General features: G+C 34.8%; 1 protein-coding gene across 1 annotated transcript; it reads right to left on the reverse strand.

Annotated features, from left to right (window-relative positions):
• Positions 1-1,363: 1,363 nt before the first annotated feature.
• LOC141671975 (RAF-like serine/threonine-protein kinase 24) lies at positions 1,364-2,969 on the reverse strand. Its single transcript, XM_074478449.1, has 2 exons — positions 2,620-2,969; positions 1,364-2,208 (listed from the first exon to the last, which is right to left on the reverse strand). Exons 1-2 carry the CDS (start codon positions 2,855-2,857, stop codon positions 1,796-1,798), a joined length of 651 nt encoding a protein of 216 aa, XP_074334550.1. The 5' UTR covers positions 2,858-2,969; the 3' UTR covers positions 1,364-1,795.
• Between the last annotated feature and the right edge of the window lie 9,651 nt (positions 2,970-12,620).

The raw sequence follows: 12,620 nt of genomic DNA on the forward strand, positions 1-12,620 counted from the left end.
ACTTTGTTGATCTTTCAATAATTGATGAGGTTCACTTCCAAAATGATCACTGCGTTGGTAATCATTGTAATCCATTTTCATTGAACCTTTTCGTATTACATTTCGTTATATATTAATATTTTTTTCTTTTCTGGGTTGTAGATGTGGTTGGATTAATTGTTGACCGAGGAAATGTATAACATGTTATAAATGCAAAAAATGTACGTCAAAGGTATTTGAAAATGGTTATTGGTGATGAAATGTAAGAAAAACTAGTTAAATTCATCATAGTGCAAATATTTTTCAAAATATGTATTCTATTTCCTCAAAATTGCTACTATATTGCATTAACAAAGTTAAAGTTGTCTTTTCAGAAGCAAATGTTGTACCAGTTAATAGGGAGTTGAACTTCGTTGCTCTGCAACGTCTACACCCATATACCATCACCATTTCTGGATGCAAAATGAACCTTGATACTGATACAAGCGAGAATTGGCTGACCGATGCACCTTCAACCAGGTTTTATGTTAATCGTCAGGGTGCGGAAGACAATGAGTTACTTTGTAGATTTAGGGTTAACAATACATCTCTTATGTGAACACGATGTATTGGTGACCCATGATCATGGTGATGTTGAACCTCGATCGCAGCATGTTGACGAGAATCATTGTGTTCTGATTTGACGTCATGCAAATTTTCATTTCGTATTATGTATCTGCATTATTTTTCTTTTTGGATTTATGCATTCTAAATCTATATTAGTTTTATCTTTCTTTATTGTACTGTTATTATGATTAATAGTTGTGTGTCGAAATACTGTTTTGTATTAGTTCTTTCTTACTTTATCATGAATTTATACTATCATTTTTGGATAGTCAAAACTCATAAATTGTCAATTTATTTATTTTTAAAAATATAAAGTAATCAAAGTATTACAAAAGTACTATTACACGGAAAGAAGTTTTTTTAAAAAAAAAAATTTGCAACTACTTTTGAAAAACCCGTGAAATTGTGTCTTCATCAAAAAAATGAGCACTCGACTCGTAAGACACCCTTTTTGAAAATACTAAAGTTATATATATACTGTTTTTTTAAATAAAAAATACGTACTAAAAATAGGTTTATATCACTGTCCAACAAAAAAAATTAGACCAAAATAATTTTTACTTAATTTAATAATTTAATATAAGAGGTGAAAATATACCCTTCAACATTATTTTTTATCTATTCAAAAAAATGCACAAGGCACAAACAAACGGAGGGGAGGGGAGGGGAAGGGAAAAAAAATAAAATAAAAAATTAAAATACCCCAAAATGCCACTACTTATGGGTGTTCTGTGTCATTCTTGTCGTGTGCCAAAAAAATGAACTATTTATTCGAAAGTACTGAAAAGGGAACGATCCCAAATTTGACTAAATGTTACTGAGTTTAGTACCAGGCTATTAAATTTCCATCCGGCCGACCTGAAAGCTACCCAACACTTCAGTTCGCTACAAAAACTGACAAAATCACAACAGAAACAAACGATGAAGCTGCCTCCAAACTAAAACTTGGCACTAATATTAGTGGCACACATTTGGCGAATCTGACAACATACACGACCGCTGTCATGTTTTAGTCAAAACTCATCACAGATTTAGTTTCTCCATTTCTTTCATTTATATTTGAAAAAATAAGCTAGTCGAAAATTCTTTATGATCAAATTCCTTTCTACCAATCCATTAATACTAAACCATTGTTCTTGCAACACATGTATGTGTATACTTCATTAGCTTTAAATTTGTCAAGTATTGATCCGTATTGAAAATTATGGTGTTATTGCCAATGATGGGCATTATGGATGAGTTGAACTCGCGTAAGATTTCCATTTGCATAGCATGGTAATTTTCCAGCAGATTTCTTGCGCAACATAGCGTATCCCGCATGCGTCGGACTATGACGGGTGGGTGAAAACCTGGAATTGCAGTGGTATCCATTTGCAGCTATAGGAGAAATTGACGGAGATTTAGGTGAGGTTGAGGCACTTGAGACAGGAAGAGATGTGTTTTTCGGCAGCCACAGGAATGCTCTGATCTTCACGGACTCAGCTCGATCGTATTCTTCGATTAAATTAAAGAGATCTTCGTCGGATGTTATGGAAACTAATGCATCTAAGTCTTCAGTAGGCAACTGACACCGTAAACTAACACAATTACTTGCACATAATTCTCCCAGCTTCACCGATAGCTCTGTTACCAATTGTACAATACATTGTTAATCAGTTACAAATATATACAAGTACTAAAGCAGCTGCAAACTCTTGTTTTAGCGGTATTTCCGTTTTTTCTTTAGATCCCGTTTGGGAACCTGGATTTCATTTGAAATTCTAGATTTGATCAAATAATATGTTTGGGAATTTGGATTGGAATTTCATTTGAAATCCAAAACATTCAAATATTACTATAAACATGAGAATTTGAAATGACAACGCAAATATTGTTATTTGAAATCCATCAAATGAAATGAAATACAAGTTTTCAAACACCCCATTACGGAATTTGAGATTTCAAGTGTAGTAATAGGTAAAGTAGAAGTGTATCTACTTATAACAGAGAAAAATAAACAAAAAATTGAATAGAAAATTAAAATTATTTACGGACCAGAGAAGGAGATAGACCGATGCACGGAGAGAAGGCGAGTATGACCACCATGATAACGGAGCTTGCCATCTGGATAACGAGGGAGGATTTTGCCTCCATAGCTACACAAGAACTTGATGTTGAGACTTTGAGTGTTGAGTGACGGAGCGATCATGATTGGTGAATAAATGAAGCGGATATATGTGTATATGTAGGAATAGATGGTAATGAATTGCGTGCCTTGCCTGCAACTCACCATCTAACTTACCATGATGCTCCTATTTATAGTGTTTCCTTGTCACTTTTTTATTTGCGCGTCCTATGTAAAACATATTTCAACCGTGAAAAAAGTGTTAACAGAAGTTCTGTATTCGGGCATCAAAACTCATACTACCTTAAACTTTACACATTACTTTAATTTTAATTTAAATTCCGAGTTCAAATAGAAATGGATATTCCATTTATTTTGGGCACAATTGCATTGCCTTGATTCCAAGAATAAAGAGCAAAAGAACATGTTTGATCTTCTTGGTTGGAGTGCGTAAAACGCGACATTTACACGGTTACCCAACCTTGCTTTACATTCCCATACGTGTATGATTTGTCTACTTTACGAGTTTACATTATACTGTAAAACTTTGCAATGTAAACATCAAACTTTGTTGTACTGCACTATGAGTTCTGTTAAGTTTGCATGGATCTAATTACATGTAGCGCGGTAGCCTTAGTTTCTTTAACAGGGATCAACTGTTCTGCTCCTAACGTGTGTGAATTTAACTATCAAAAGAAGCGTAACGCCTTATTCAGGTAGTACTTTATTTTACCCTTGAGCTAAGGTCCTAATAGTCTTTCCGGTTCACCCAAGGCCGATGTCAGTTATTTTTCACGATACGTTTCTTACTGAAAATTATATTCGTAAAAATTGTTCTGAAATAGCATTCGAGGTTCATACGTTGGGCTGCTATGTCATACATTGAGGTGGCTAAAAAGTTACATCACTGGTAACAGCATAACCTTAACCTCTGTTAACAGATACTCTACTTAACAACCTTGCTTCAGCATAGGGCCTTTGCTCCTGCCCATCCTCTATAAATCTTCTGTTTTTTTTTCTGAATAATTGGATCTTACATAAGCTATTTTGACTCCGAGAATACTCGAACCTTCAACCGTTTGATTAGAAACAATGCAAGGAGACACTGTTTCGAAATCTTTGTTTTTTCATGTGTAGCAATACATTTTTTTTCTAAAATTTATTGTCAACTTATGCAGAAGTTGAACACCATCAGGTGAAAGTCACTTCAGTATTTATAACCACAAAATTCTCTAAAGCAACACAACCACAAAAGCTCCAAGCTTTCATCAACTTGAGCTTTATCATATCTTTATTACTAGTATTATATATGTTTACCTGATTGAAGTAGGAAGTATATATGTGGTGTAAAGAAGGAGTGGTGATGACTGATGAGTTGTAAAATACCAAACTGTTTGGTTTTGTACAAGACATGTCTGAGGAACATTGAATGAACCCTTTTAATTTATTGGTATAACTCAACCTCATAACATCCAAAATCCCAACATGATTTGCTAATGATTGAATAAAGTTCGTGGCCATGAATCAATAACATGAACCCTCACCATCTCATTTACCCAAAATATATGTGGATTTCGAAAACAAGATATAGCTAATCTGCATTTAAATGTCTAGGTATCAAATTTTGATCGTTTTCATATCGGTGAGGATTTTTAAATTTGTATATGTGTAATAATTTATAAATTACATTTAGACACGTAAATATTTGAGATCCAATTTTAAAAATTTTGGAATTTCTCACGCCTATGCAATCATCTGGGAAATCACAGAGAACTCGTAAACACTCAAAACTAAAGACATAGGGAAATGTTTTTTCCAGAACAGTTTTTTTATTTCGAGAGTAAATATATCAAATTATCCTTGACTTTTTCAAAAGTTGTTTATTGTGAATGCGGGAGGGGATAGTTTTGTCTTTTACCTCTTTTTTTGCTATGAAAATTAGAAAACTGCTCTGTAAATAATAATTTTCGATACCTATAACCATGGTTCTAAAAATTGGTAATCGGAATTAATCGGTTTAGGTACCGATTAGGGATTAATCGGCAAATCGGGGATTAATCGGAGGGATTAATCAGAACAAAAATCGGATATATTTAAATATTTTAATAATATTTAATATATTTACCTTATTTATTATAAAATATATAATTCAAAAATAATTTATAAATATTAATCGGATTTCAGAAAATAGATCGGCCAAATATTTTTTAAGAACTAATCGGGGATTAATCGGGGATTTTTAGAACAGTGCCTATAACTATAAATTGACGTATCATAGGGATGGGTTCATGCAGAATGGCAGTCCTATTCTGGTAAGAATATAACAGCATTTTCTGGATTTTAGTGCCGACTAATTTTCCAGTTTGAAGTTATAATTTCGTATGGCTATGAGTGAGAATTTGCTGCACAAAAATGGAAAATATGGGCACGTGGGGGTTGTGGAATGAAAGAAGGGATATACCCGTCTAATATTCTTCAAAGATAAATTAGGAATAAGGCCAAGGGGGAGGGATATACCAATTTTTCTGGGTGCATGTAGTTACATTTTGATGGTTTTGAAGGTTTAAGCTTAGATTCTAAGTAACATCTAATGTAAATATAATCAAGCAATGAGGGAGGGGTATGGTAGTAAAATAATATACCTTGGCTTGTATATTCAAACTTAGATTGTTCTGCTTGCATTAAAGCTAGGAATTTCCATCTTAGCATCTCTATTCTCGTTAGAGCATCATTCTTTTTTTCACAAAGGTCAGTTACCAGGAATGAAGCATTATCCACTGGCTAAGCATTGCTGATTACAACTATCATTTGGGCCTGGGATTTAACGAACACTGGTGTCATATAGTTTAATTATATAATTCATAACAAAATAAATTATATCAATTACGTTTTTTTTTCCGAATAATAATCAGAGCCAGTATGCCCTTTATCCTGAACAAAGTTATCTCATATCCAAATTATTGCACAAGTAGTTTAAATCTAAACAAGTAGCCTAAGTCTATAATCGAGTAGTAGATAGGCATACCAGTCCATTAACTTAAGAGCAAACCAAAAACCAGACCACACAAAACAGCAATTCTTAGAGTGAAAATTTAAAGAAGAATGTAGCTCTTAGATTGATTTGGAGGAAAGCTTTTGATCAACTAGCAGTTAACTAACTGCAGTGAATATTAAAGTAATGAATTCTGTGGTACAGTTGATTTCTATATATAAGTATAAAATAAACAAGGCCGCAACTGAAAGTGTTATTAGGATGGTTCAGCTAGAAATTTTACAATGACTCGTCCAGAACTTATCCAGATAAATAGGAATTGTCCAGCAAAATTAATATTTTATCAAATAATTTGAATAAGTAAAGAAACACTCATTCAGTTCAGCTAGGCTGGTTCACCCATTAACAAATGATCCCTTTGTTTGAGAAGGAGTTATATGATCAGGTTGAGAAGTTTCAAGAAATTATTAAAATATAAAAAATCCCTTCTATATTAGATCTAATGATCCTCATCTATTTATTTTAATTTTTTTTGTTAGACCAAAATTCTGGATAATATTCGTTTTACGCTCACCACGTATAAGAATATAATTGGTATTGCTAAAATGCCAATATGATGCCAAGTGAGTTGACTTATTTAGTAGGGGTGCTGAATATTGGATCTTTGTTTTACAACCTTAAGTTTTGGAACACAGTTATCAAATTTATATTTCATATTTGCCTCCAGCAAAAGTTAGAAGTTGACACGCATCCACTTTACCTAGTAGTAGACTTAAAATTTTAAGATAAATATAAATTCGCAAGGAACCGATTGTGAGTAGTGCATAAATATCCTTCCCATTTGCTTCCGACAAGTAATCAATCTATATTTCTTTATTTATTTTAGATAGTTGGTTCCAGACTGGCAGCTGTCTTTCTCTTTTCTGCTTTATATTTCAGTAATGTTATCTTCTGGCAATGCTTAGTGAAAGGCCGTAATATAATTAGGCCCATAAATATTATAAAAGCCCTATGGACAAGGACCCAGACCCAACTGGGATGATCCCCGTACACGTGGCACTCATACAGGATAATAACGTTCTCATATTATCCAAAATAGAGCATTTCAGTAATTCATGTGTCAAGACCTCATGTTATCCCAACAACAACAACAAGAGGACAATTGAGCCTCGTTACCCATCTAAACAATCAATTTATCCACCAACCAAAGATTCGAGAAGGTACAAACCTCAAAATCCTAAATTGGAAGCCTATAAAAGGCCCCAAAAAGGGGGTTTTAGGGGTTACTTCTTCTTCCCCTACACACATACACACACCACATATATATATTTGAATAGCTCCTGTTTCATTCTCCTTCTTCTTCAAGAAATCCTTTTCTCATTCTCACTACGGAGTTGTCGTGGGGATGCCACCCCCCTCTAATTCTGTTTTGCAGGAACTCACCTTACAGTCCAACCTCACACACCGTCATCTCTGCACAAACGGAAGTCTAGTCTGAATAGGAAAAAGGAGAAAAGCCTGGGAAGAAAAGGGAGTTATCACTTAGGATATTAAAAACAACTGCTTTAGAAATAACGGCATCATAGTAAGAATGTATGGTTTGTTTATTTTTTCCATAAATAACGTAATAACATATTTGCAAGTGAGGTGTATGTGTAGTGAATGCCCTAAGGACTGGAGTTTCTGGATTCCACTAGCCGAATGGTGGTACAATGCTAATTTTCACACGTCTATTCAAGCAACTCCTTACGAGATTGTTTATAATCAGCCTCATCCACTTCATTTGCCTTACATTTCCGGGGAGACTAAAGTAGAAGCGGACAGATCCTTGCAAAGAAGGGAAGGAATGATCAAGACCCTTCAATTTCATCTAAAAAGAGCTCGGGATAGGATGAAAGCACAAGCAAATCAGAACATGGCTGATAGGAGATTTTTAGGCGGAGATTGGGTACGGTTGAAGTTACAACCGTACAGGCAGAAAACCACGAAGACTGTCACTAAAGTTATCTTCGAAATACTTTGGTACTTTTCAGGTGTAAGAAAAATTGGGCTCGGTGGCTTACAAACTCAAGTTTCCTGTGTTTTTCAAGTTCATTCGGTATTTCATGTTTCTCAGATTAAGGCATGCATGGGTAATTTACCAGCGGTAGCTCACATTCCATCATGGTTGCATAATAAATCTGATAAGGTTATCATTAAGCAAGTATTAGTACTGGACAGAAGAATAGTCAAGTACATGAACAGTGCTCAGGTGCAGGTTATCCAGAATCTGAGGCCACTTGGGAATCAACTGTTGAGTTCGAGCTTCAGTTTCCAGATTTTGAGATTTTTGTAATATATGATTGATGATGTCAAAGATTACTGGAGATAACAATGTCATTAGCATCTCTGATCAAAGTATGAAGCAAGTCAAATGGACATCTGATCTGAGTAGAAGATTAATGAACAATTATTTTCAGTAATCAGTTAAGCTTGAGGTCAACCCTGAATAAGTTGTATTGGTATCTAAATTTGTATTTTGTACTTGTAACACTTAAAGTCTGTTAAAATGCAAAGGAGTAGACTGAAGTCTTTTTACTAAAATAGTATCAAGCCTAAGGATTCTATCTGGAAGAAGATCAAGAAGATCATGCCTCAAAAGAATTTTAAAGAAGCTCGGAGTTGAATAAACCTGTTTGGATAAGAATACTCTAAGTCAAGATCTCTACAAGTCATATATTTAATGTTATGATGAAGTCATTCGAGAACTCCAGAATGGCTTATCGAGAAGTCATTCAAGTTACAGAGAGTACCAACGGATGAGGAACATCCATCGGAATAGTAGTTTGGCTAGTCGACGGATGACTGTTGTTAGGCATATCTGTCGGGATACAATTACTACTCGACGGATGAGCAATATCCACAGGGATAGAAGAAATGAATGAATTCAGAGTGGAGAAGTCAGGAAAGTTACTAGAGAACTCAGAAAGATATCGACAAGCAAAATTGAAGAACTGAAGGTTGGAGATATCGACAAGTCATTCCTTCACTATAGAACTTAGAGTTATCGACAAGTCTACATTCAGTAGAGAACTCTGAGTTATCGATAAGACAAAGTGAAGATGTGAAAACTAGAGATTTCGACAAGCTCAAGACCTCTACAAGCCAAACTCAATCTGGAGTGCTAGAGATCTCGATAAGCCTATGTACTTATCGAGATGTCAAGTGTTCTATTAATTTAAACTGGAGATCTCGAGGTACAATCTCAAAGTACAGAATTGCAGATCACTTCAATATCCAAGATAAACAATCAACAAACAATCTAAATAGCTAGATTGATAAGTCTACAAAAAGCAGCTTGAAGAGTGTGCAAGATCAATGGCAAAGATTAACTGATAGAGGAAGATTAAAGTGAACACGAGATGCTAAAGATATGCTAAGCCGGAAATGGAAGATTTGTTTTTCTATAAATAGAAATGACAAGTGACAGTTTAGAAAAGGTAAGAGCATGTTTATTATCCAATGTGTAAACCAGCAGTTAACTGAATTATAAAGTTAACACGGATCCTTTAGTTAGAAGCAACAATTTAGATCAAATCTCTTGTATCACTCTCAAGAAGAAGCTGAGCTCTTTAACATCAAAGAGCTTAAAAAATTTGTGTTGTGCAAGACATGCCTGTATCATAACAAGACTAAGTCATACTGACAACCCTAAGTTTAGTTGTATTGTAACCTTAATTTGTAATTCATACTTGTAACACTTAATGTCTGTAAAATATAAATGGAGCAGACTGGAGCATTTTTCTCTAAACAGTGTCAAGCCTAAGAATTCTATCTGGAAGAAGATCAAGAAGGTCATGCCTCAGAAGAATTATGAAGAAGCTTGGAGTTGAATAAATCTGTTTGGTGAAAAACATTCTAAGTCAAGATCTCTACAAGTCACATAATTAGTGTTATAGAGAAGTCATTCGAGAACTCAGAAAGACCTATCGAGAACTCAGGAATTGTCTATCGAGAACTCAGGAAATGCTATTGGAGATATCGACAAGTCAGATACCCATTCGAGAACTCAGAGATATCGACAAGTATACATTCATTAGAGAACTCTGAGTTATCGATAAGCCAAAGTCCATTAGAGAACTCTGAGTTATCGATAAACCAAAATTCACTAGAGAACTCAGAGTTGTCGATAAGTCAAGTCAACAATAAAGTTTCAGAGATATTGACAAGCCAACATGCCTATCGAGATGTCGAGTTCTCTACTACTTAATTGGAGATCTCGAAGTGAAGAAATTTCTCTAAGTACATAATTGCAGAACAGTTCAATATCCAAGGTTGCAAATCAACAAACAATTCACACAGCTGGATTGACAAGTCTACAAAAAGCAGCTTGAGAGATGTGCAAGATCAATGACAAAGATTAACTGACAGAGGAGATTAAAGTAATCACGGGATGCTAAAGATATGCTAAGCCAGAAATGGAAGATTTGCTTTTCTATAAATAGAAATGACAAGTGACAGTTTAGTAAAGCTAATAGCATGTTTATTATCCTTCGTGTAAACCAGCAGTTAACTGAGTTATAAAGTTAACACTGGTCCTTAGTCAGTTAAGTACAACCAAGAGAGAAAATTTAGTATTCTCTCTCAAGAAAGAAGCTAAGTTCTAAAACAAGAACTTAGAGATTTTGTAGCAAAACACTGCTTGATTTTTAATATAAAATTAAGTGAGTTTTGAAGATCTTTGTTCCACATATTTACATTGTTATTTATGTTTAACATCTACTCCACAAAATCATTGATAACAATCAACTGCTAAACTCAGAGCAAAACCAAAAAGTAAACATTTAAGCCAAAACACATTCACCCACCCCCTCTGTGTTGTATTCATACCTAACAAGTGGTATCAGAGCCAAATCTGAAAGTAAACAGATTAGATCTTGGAAAAATGAATACACAGAAAATCAGTAGTATGAAGATTCCTCCCTTTGATAAGGCCAATTACACTTTATGGAAAAAGAAAATGTTGTTGTTTATAAGAATGGCCAATCATCTTTACTTTGGTATCCTCAAGAATGGGCCCTTCACTCCTGTAGTTAGAGTTGAGGAAACCACAGATGGAGATATGGTTATTCCAGCTCATTATGCTCCCAAGGATCCTTCTGAGTATACTGAACCTGAAATAGAGAAAGTTTCCCTAGACAGTGCTTTGCAACTGGTACTAATTGAGTCACTTGAATGTAATGTATAATAACATTGTCAACTGTGACACTGCTAAACAGATCTGGGAAAAGATTGAAATACTTTGTGAAGGAACTAAGGAGGTTAGGTCAAATCAAAGAAGGATATTAATTTCTCAGTATGAGGGTTTTATGGCTAAACCAAAGGAGGGTATTACTGATGTGTTTGAAAGGTTGAATAAGCTGATAAATGACTTGCAGCTTCATGATAAATTTTATGATGTTGAAGAAGTGAATTTGAAGTTCTTGCTTTCTCTCCCTGATCACTTGGAACAGAAAATCTCTGTAATTAGAGAAGGAAGGGATCTGAGTAGGATCACAGTGGAAGTGCTCTATGGGGTTCTGAAAACTTATGAACTTGAAATGATTCTAAAGAAGTCATTAAGGGCTGGTCAAGGATATGTAATGGGTGGCTCAAGTGCACTGATTGTGAATGATGGCCAGACTTCTAATGATGAGCAAAGACCCCCAACTCCAGCAATTCCTACAAGTGAAAAAAGAGTCAATGACACTGAATAGCAAGTCATACTGGAATTGGATAAAGAAGATGAGTTCTACACTCTTGATGAGATTGATGAGCTAGACAAATCAATGGCTTACTTGGCTAGAAAATTCTCTAATATTAGAGTAAAGAAACCAAGATTTTCCAAGAGCAAAGGACAGTCCTTCAACAAAGACAGCAGCTGGAAAGGAAAAGGGAAGTACACTCCTGATAGTAAAACTGGCTACAAAACTGGATATGTTGATAGATAAAAAATAAGGTGCTTTAACTGTGATGAGTTGGGCCATTTTGCTACAGAATGTAGGAAACCCAAGAAGGCAAAGAAAGATAAAGCCTATCTTGAATTGGAAGCAAAGTATGATGCTCTTCTAAAGAAGCAACAAGGGAAAGCTTATATTGCTGAGGGAAATAGCTGGGATGATTCAGATAATGATGAAGATGAAGAAGTTCGAAACTATGCATTCATGGCCTTGGAGCAAGGAGATTCTTCATCATCTAAATCACAGGTACTAACTCTTACCACAATTGATTTAAATGTGAGTCAATATAAGGAAACTGTTGAAAAGATGAGCACAGAAATGTTCCACATTCATACAAGCATGGTTGCTGCAAATGAGGAAGTTAGCAGAATGAAGAAGATCAATGAAAAACTTGAGAGTGAAAAACAAGAGGTTGAATTGTTGTTGGTTGAGCTTGATGCTGCTAAACAAGAAATTGCATACTTAAAGAATAAATTAAAGTGTGCAAGTGAAATTGAAGCAGTGTTGAGAGAAAGGCTAGAGAAGAATGAAGTGAAGCTGAAATCCTTCAAAAATGCTTCTGAGTTGATTGGCCAATATCATGAAAAGAACAAGCCTTGTGCAAACATTGCCATTGGTCTTGACTATGAGGGTTTAAACAATAATAAGAAGTCTGTCAGTAACAAAGTAAAATCAACTGAAGCTGAAGATGTTCCAATTATTTTGAAGAAAGTTGAATCACCTTTGTTCAAGGCATGTGAAGTGAGCTTCAGTGAAGAAGAGTTGATCATCAAACAGGAGATAGCTGATGAGGACAAGGAAAAGGAAAATGATGAGACAACTCAGTCTTCCATCTCTGTTGAAACACCAAAAGCCAATCAAGAAACTAAGGAGCCTGTGAAGGAGATTAAAGCTGAACAGGTCAAAAAGAAAAAGAAGAATTGAAATGGAAAGATTGGGATAAATAAAAGCAATAATTTTC

Source organism: Apium graveolens, chromosome 1, assembly GCF_009905375.1.
Source record: "Apium graveolens cultivar Ventura chromosome 1, ASM990537v1, whole genome shotgun sequence".
Taxonomy (NCBI): Eukaryota; Viridiplantae; Streptophyta; class Magnoliopsida; order Apiales; family Apiaceae; genus Apium; species Apium graveolens.

Bases quoted from the DNA above. Each gene is read 5' to 3' on its own strand.
- LOC141671975 (XM_074478449.1), bottom strand. From the start codon at position 2,857: ATGGTGAGTTGCAGGCAAGGCACGCAATTCATTACCATCTATTCCTAC. The intron at 2,209-2,619 runs GTCCGTAAATAA...AATTGGTAACAG, and splicing joins TCGGTCTATCTCCTTCTCTG to AGCTATCGGTGAAGCTGGGA.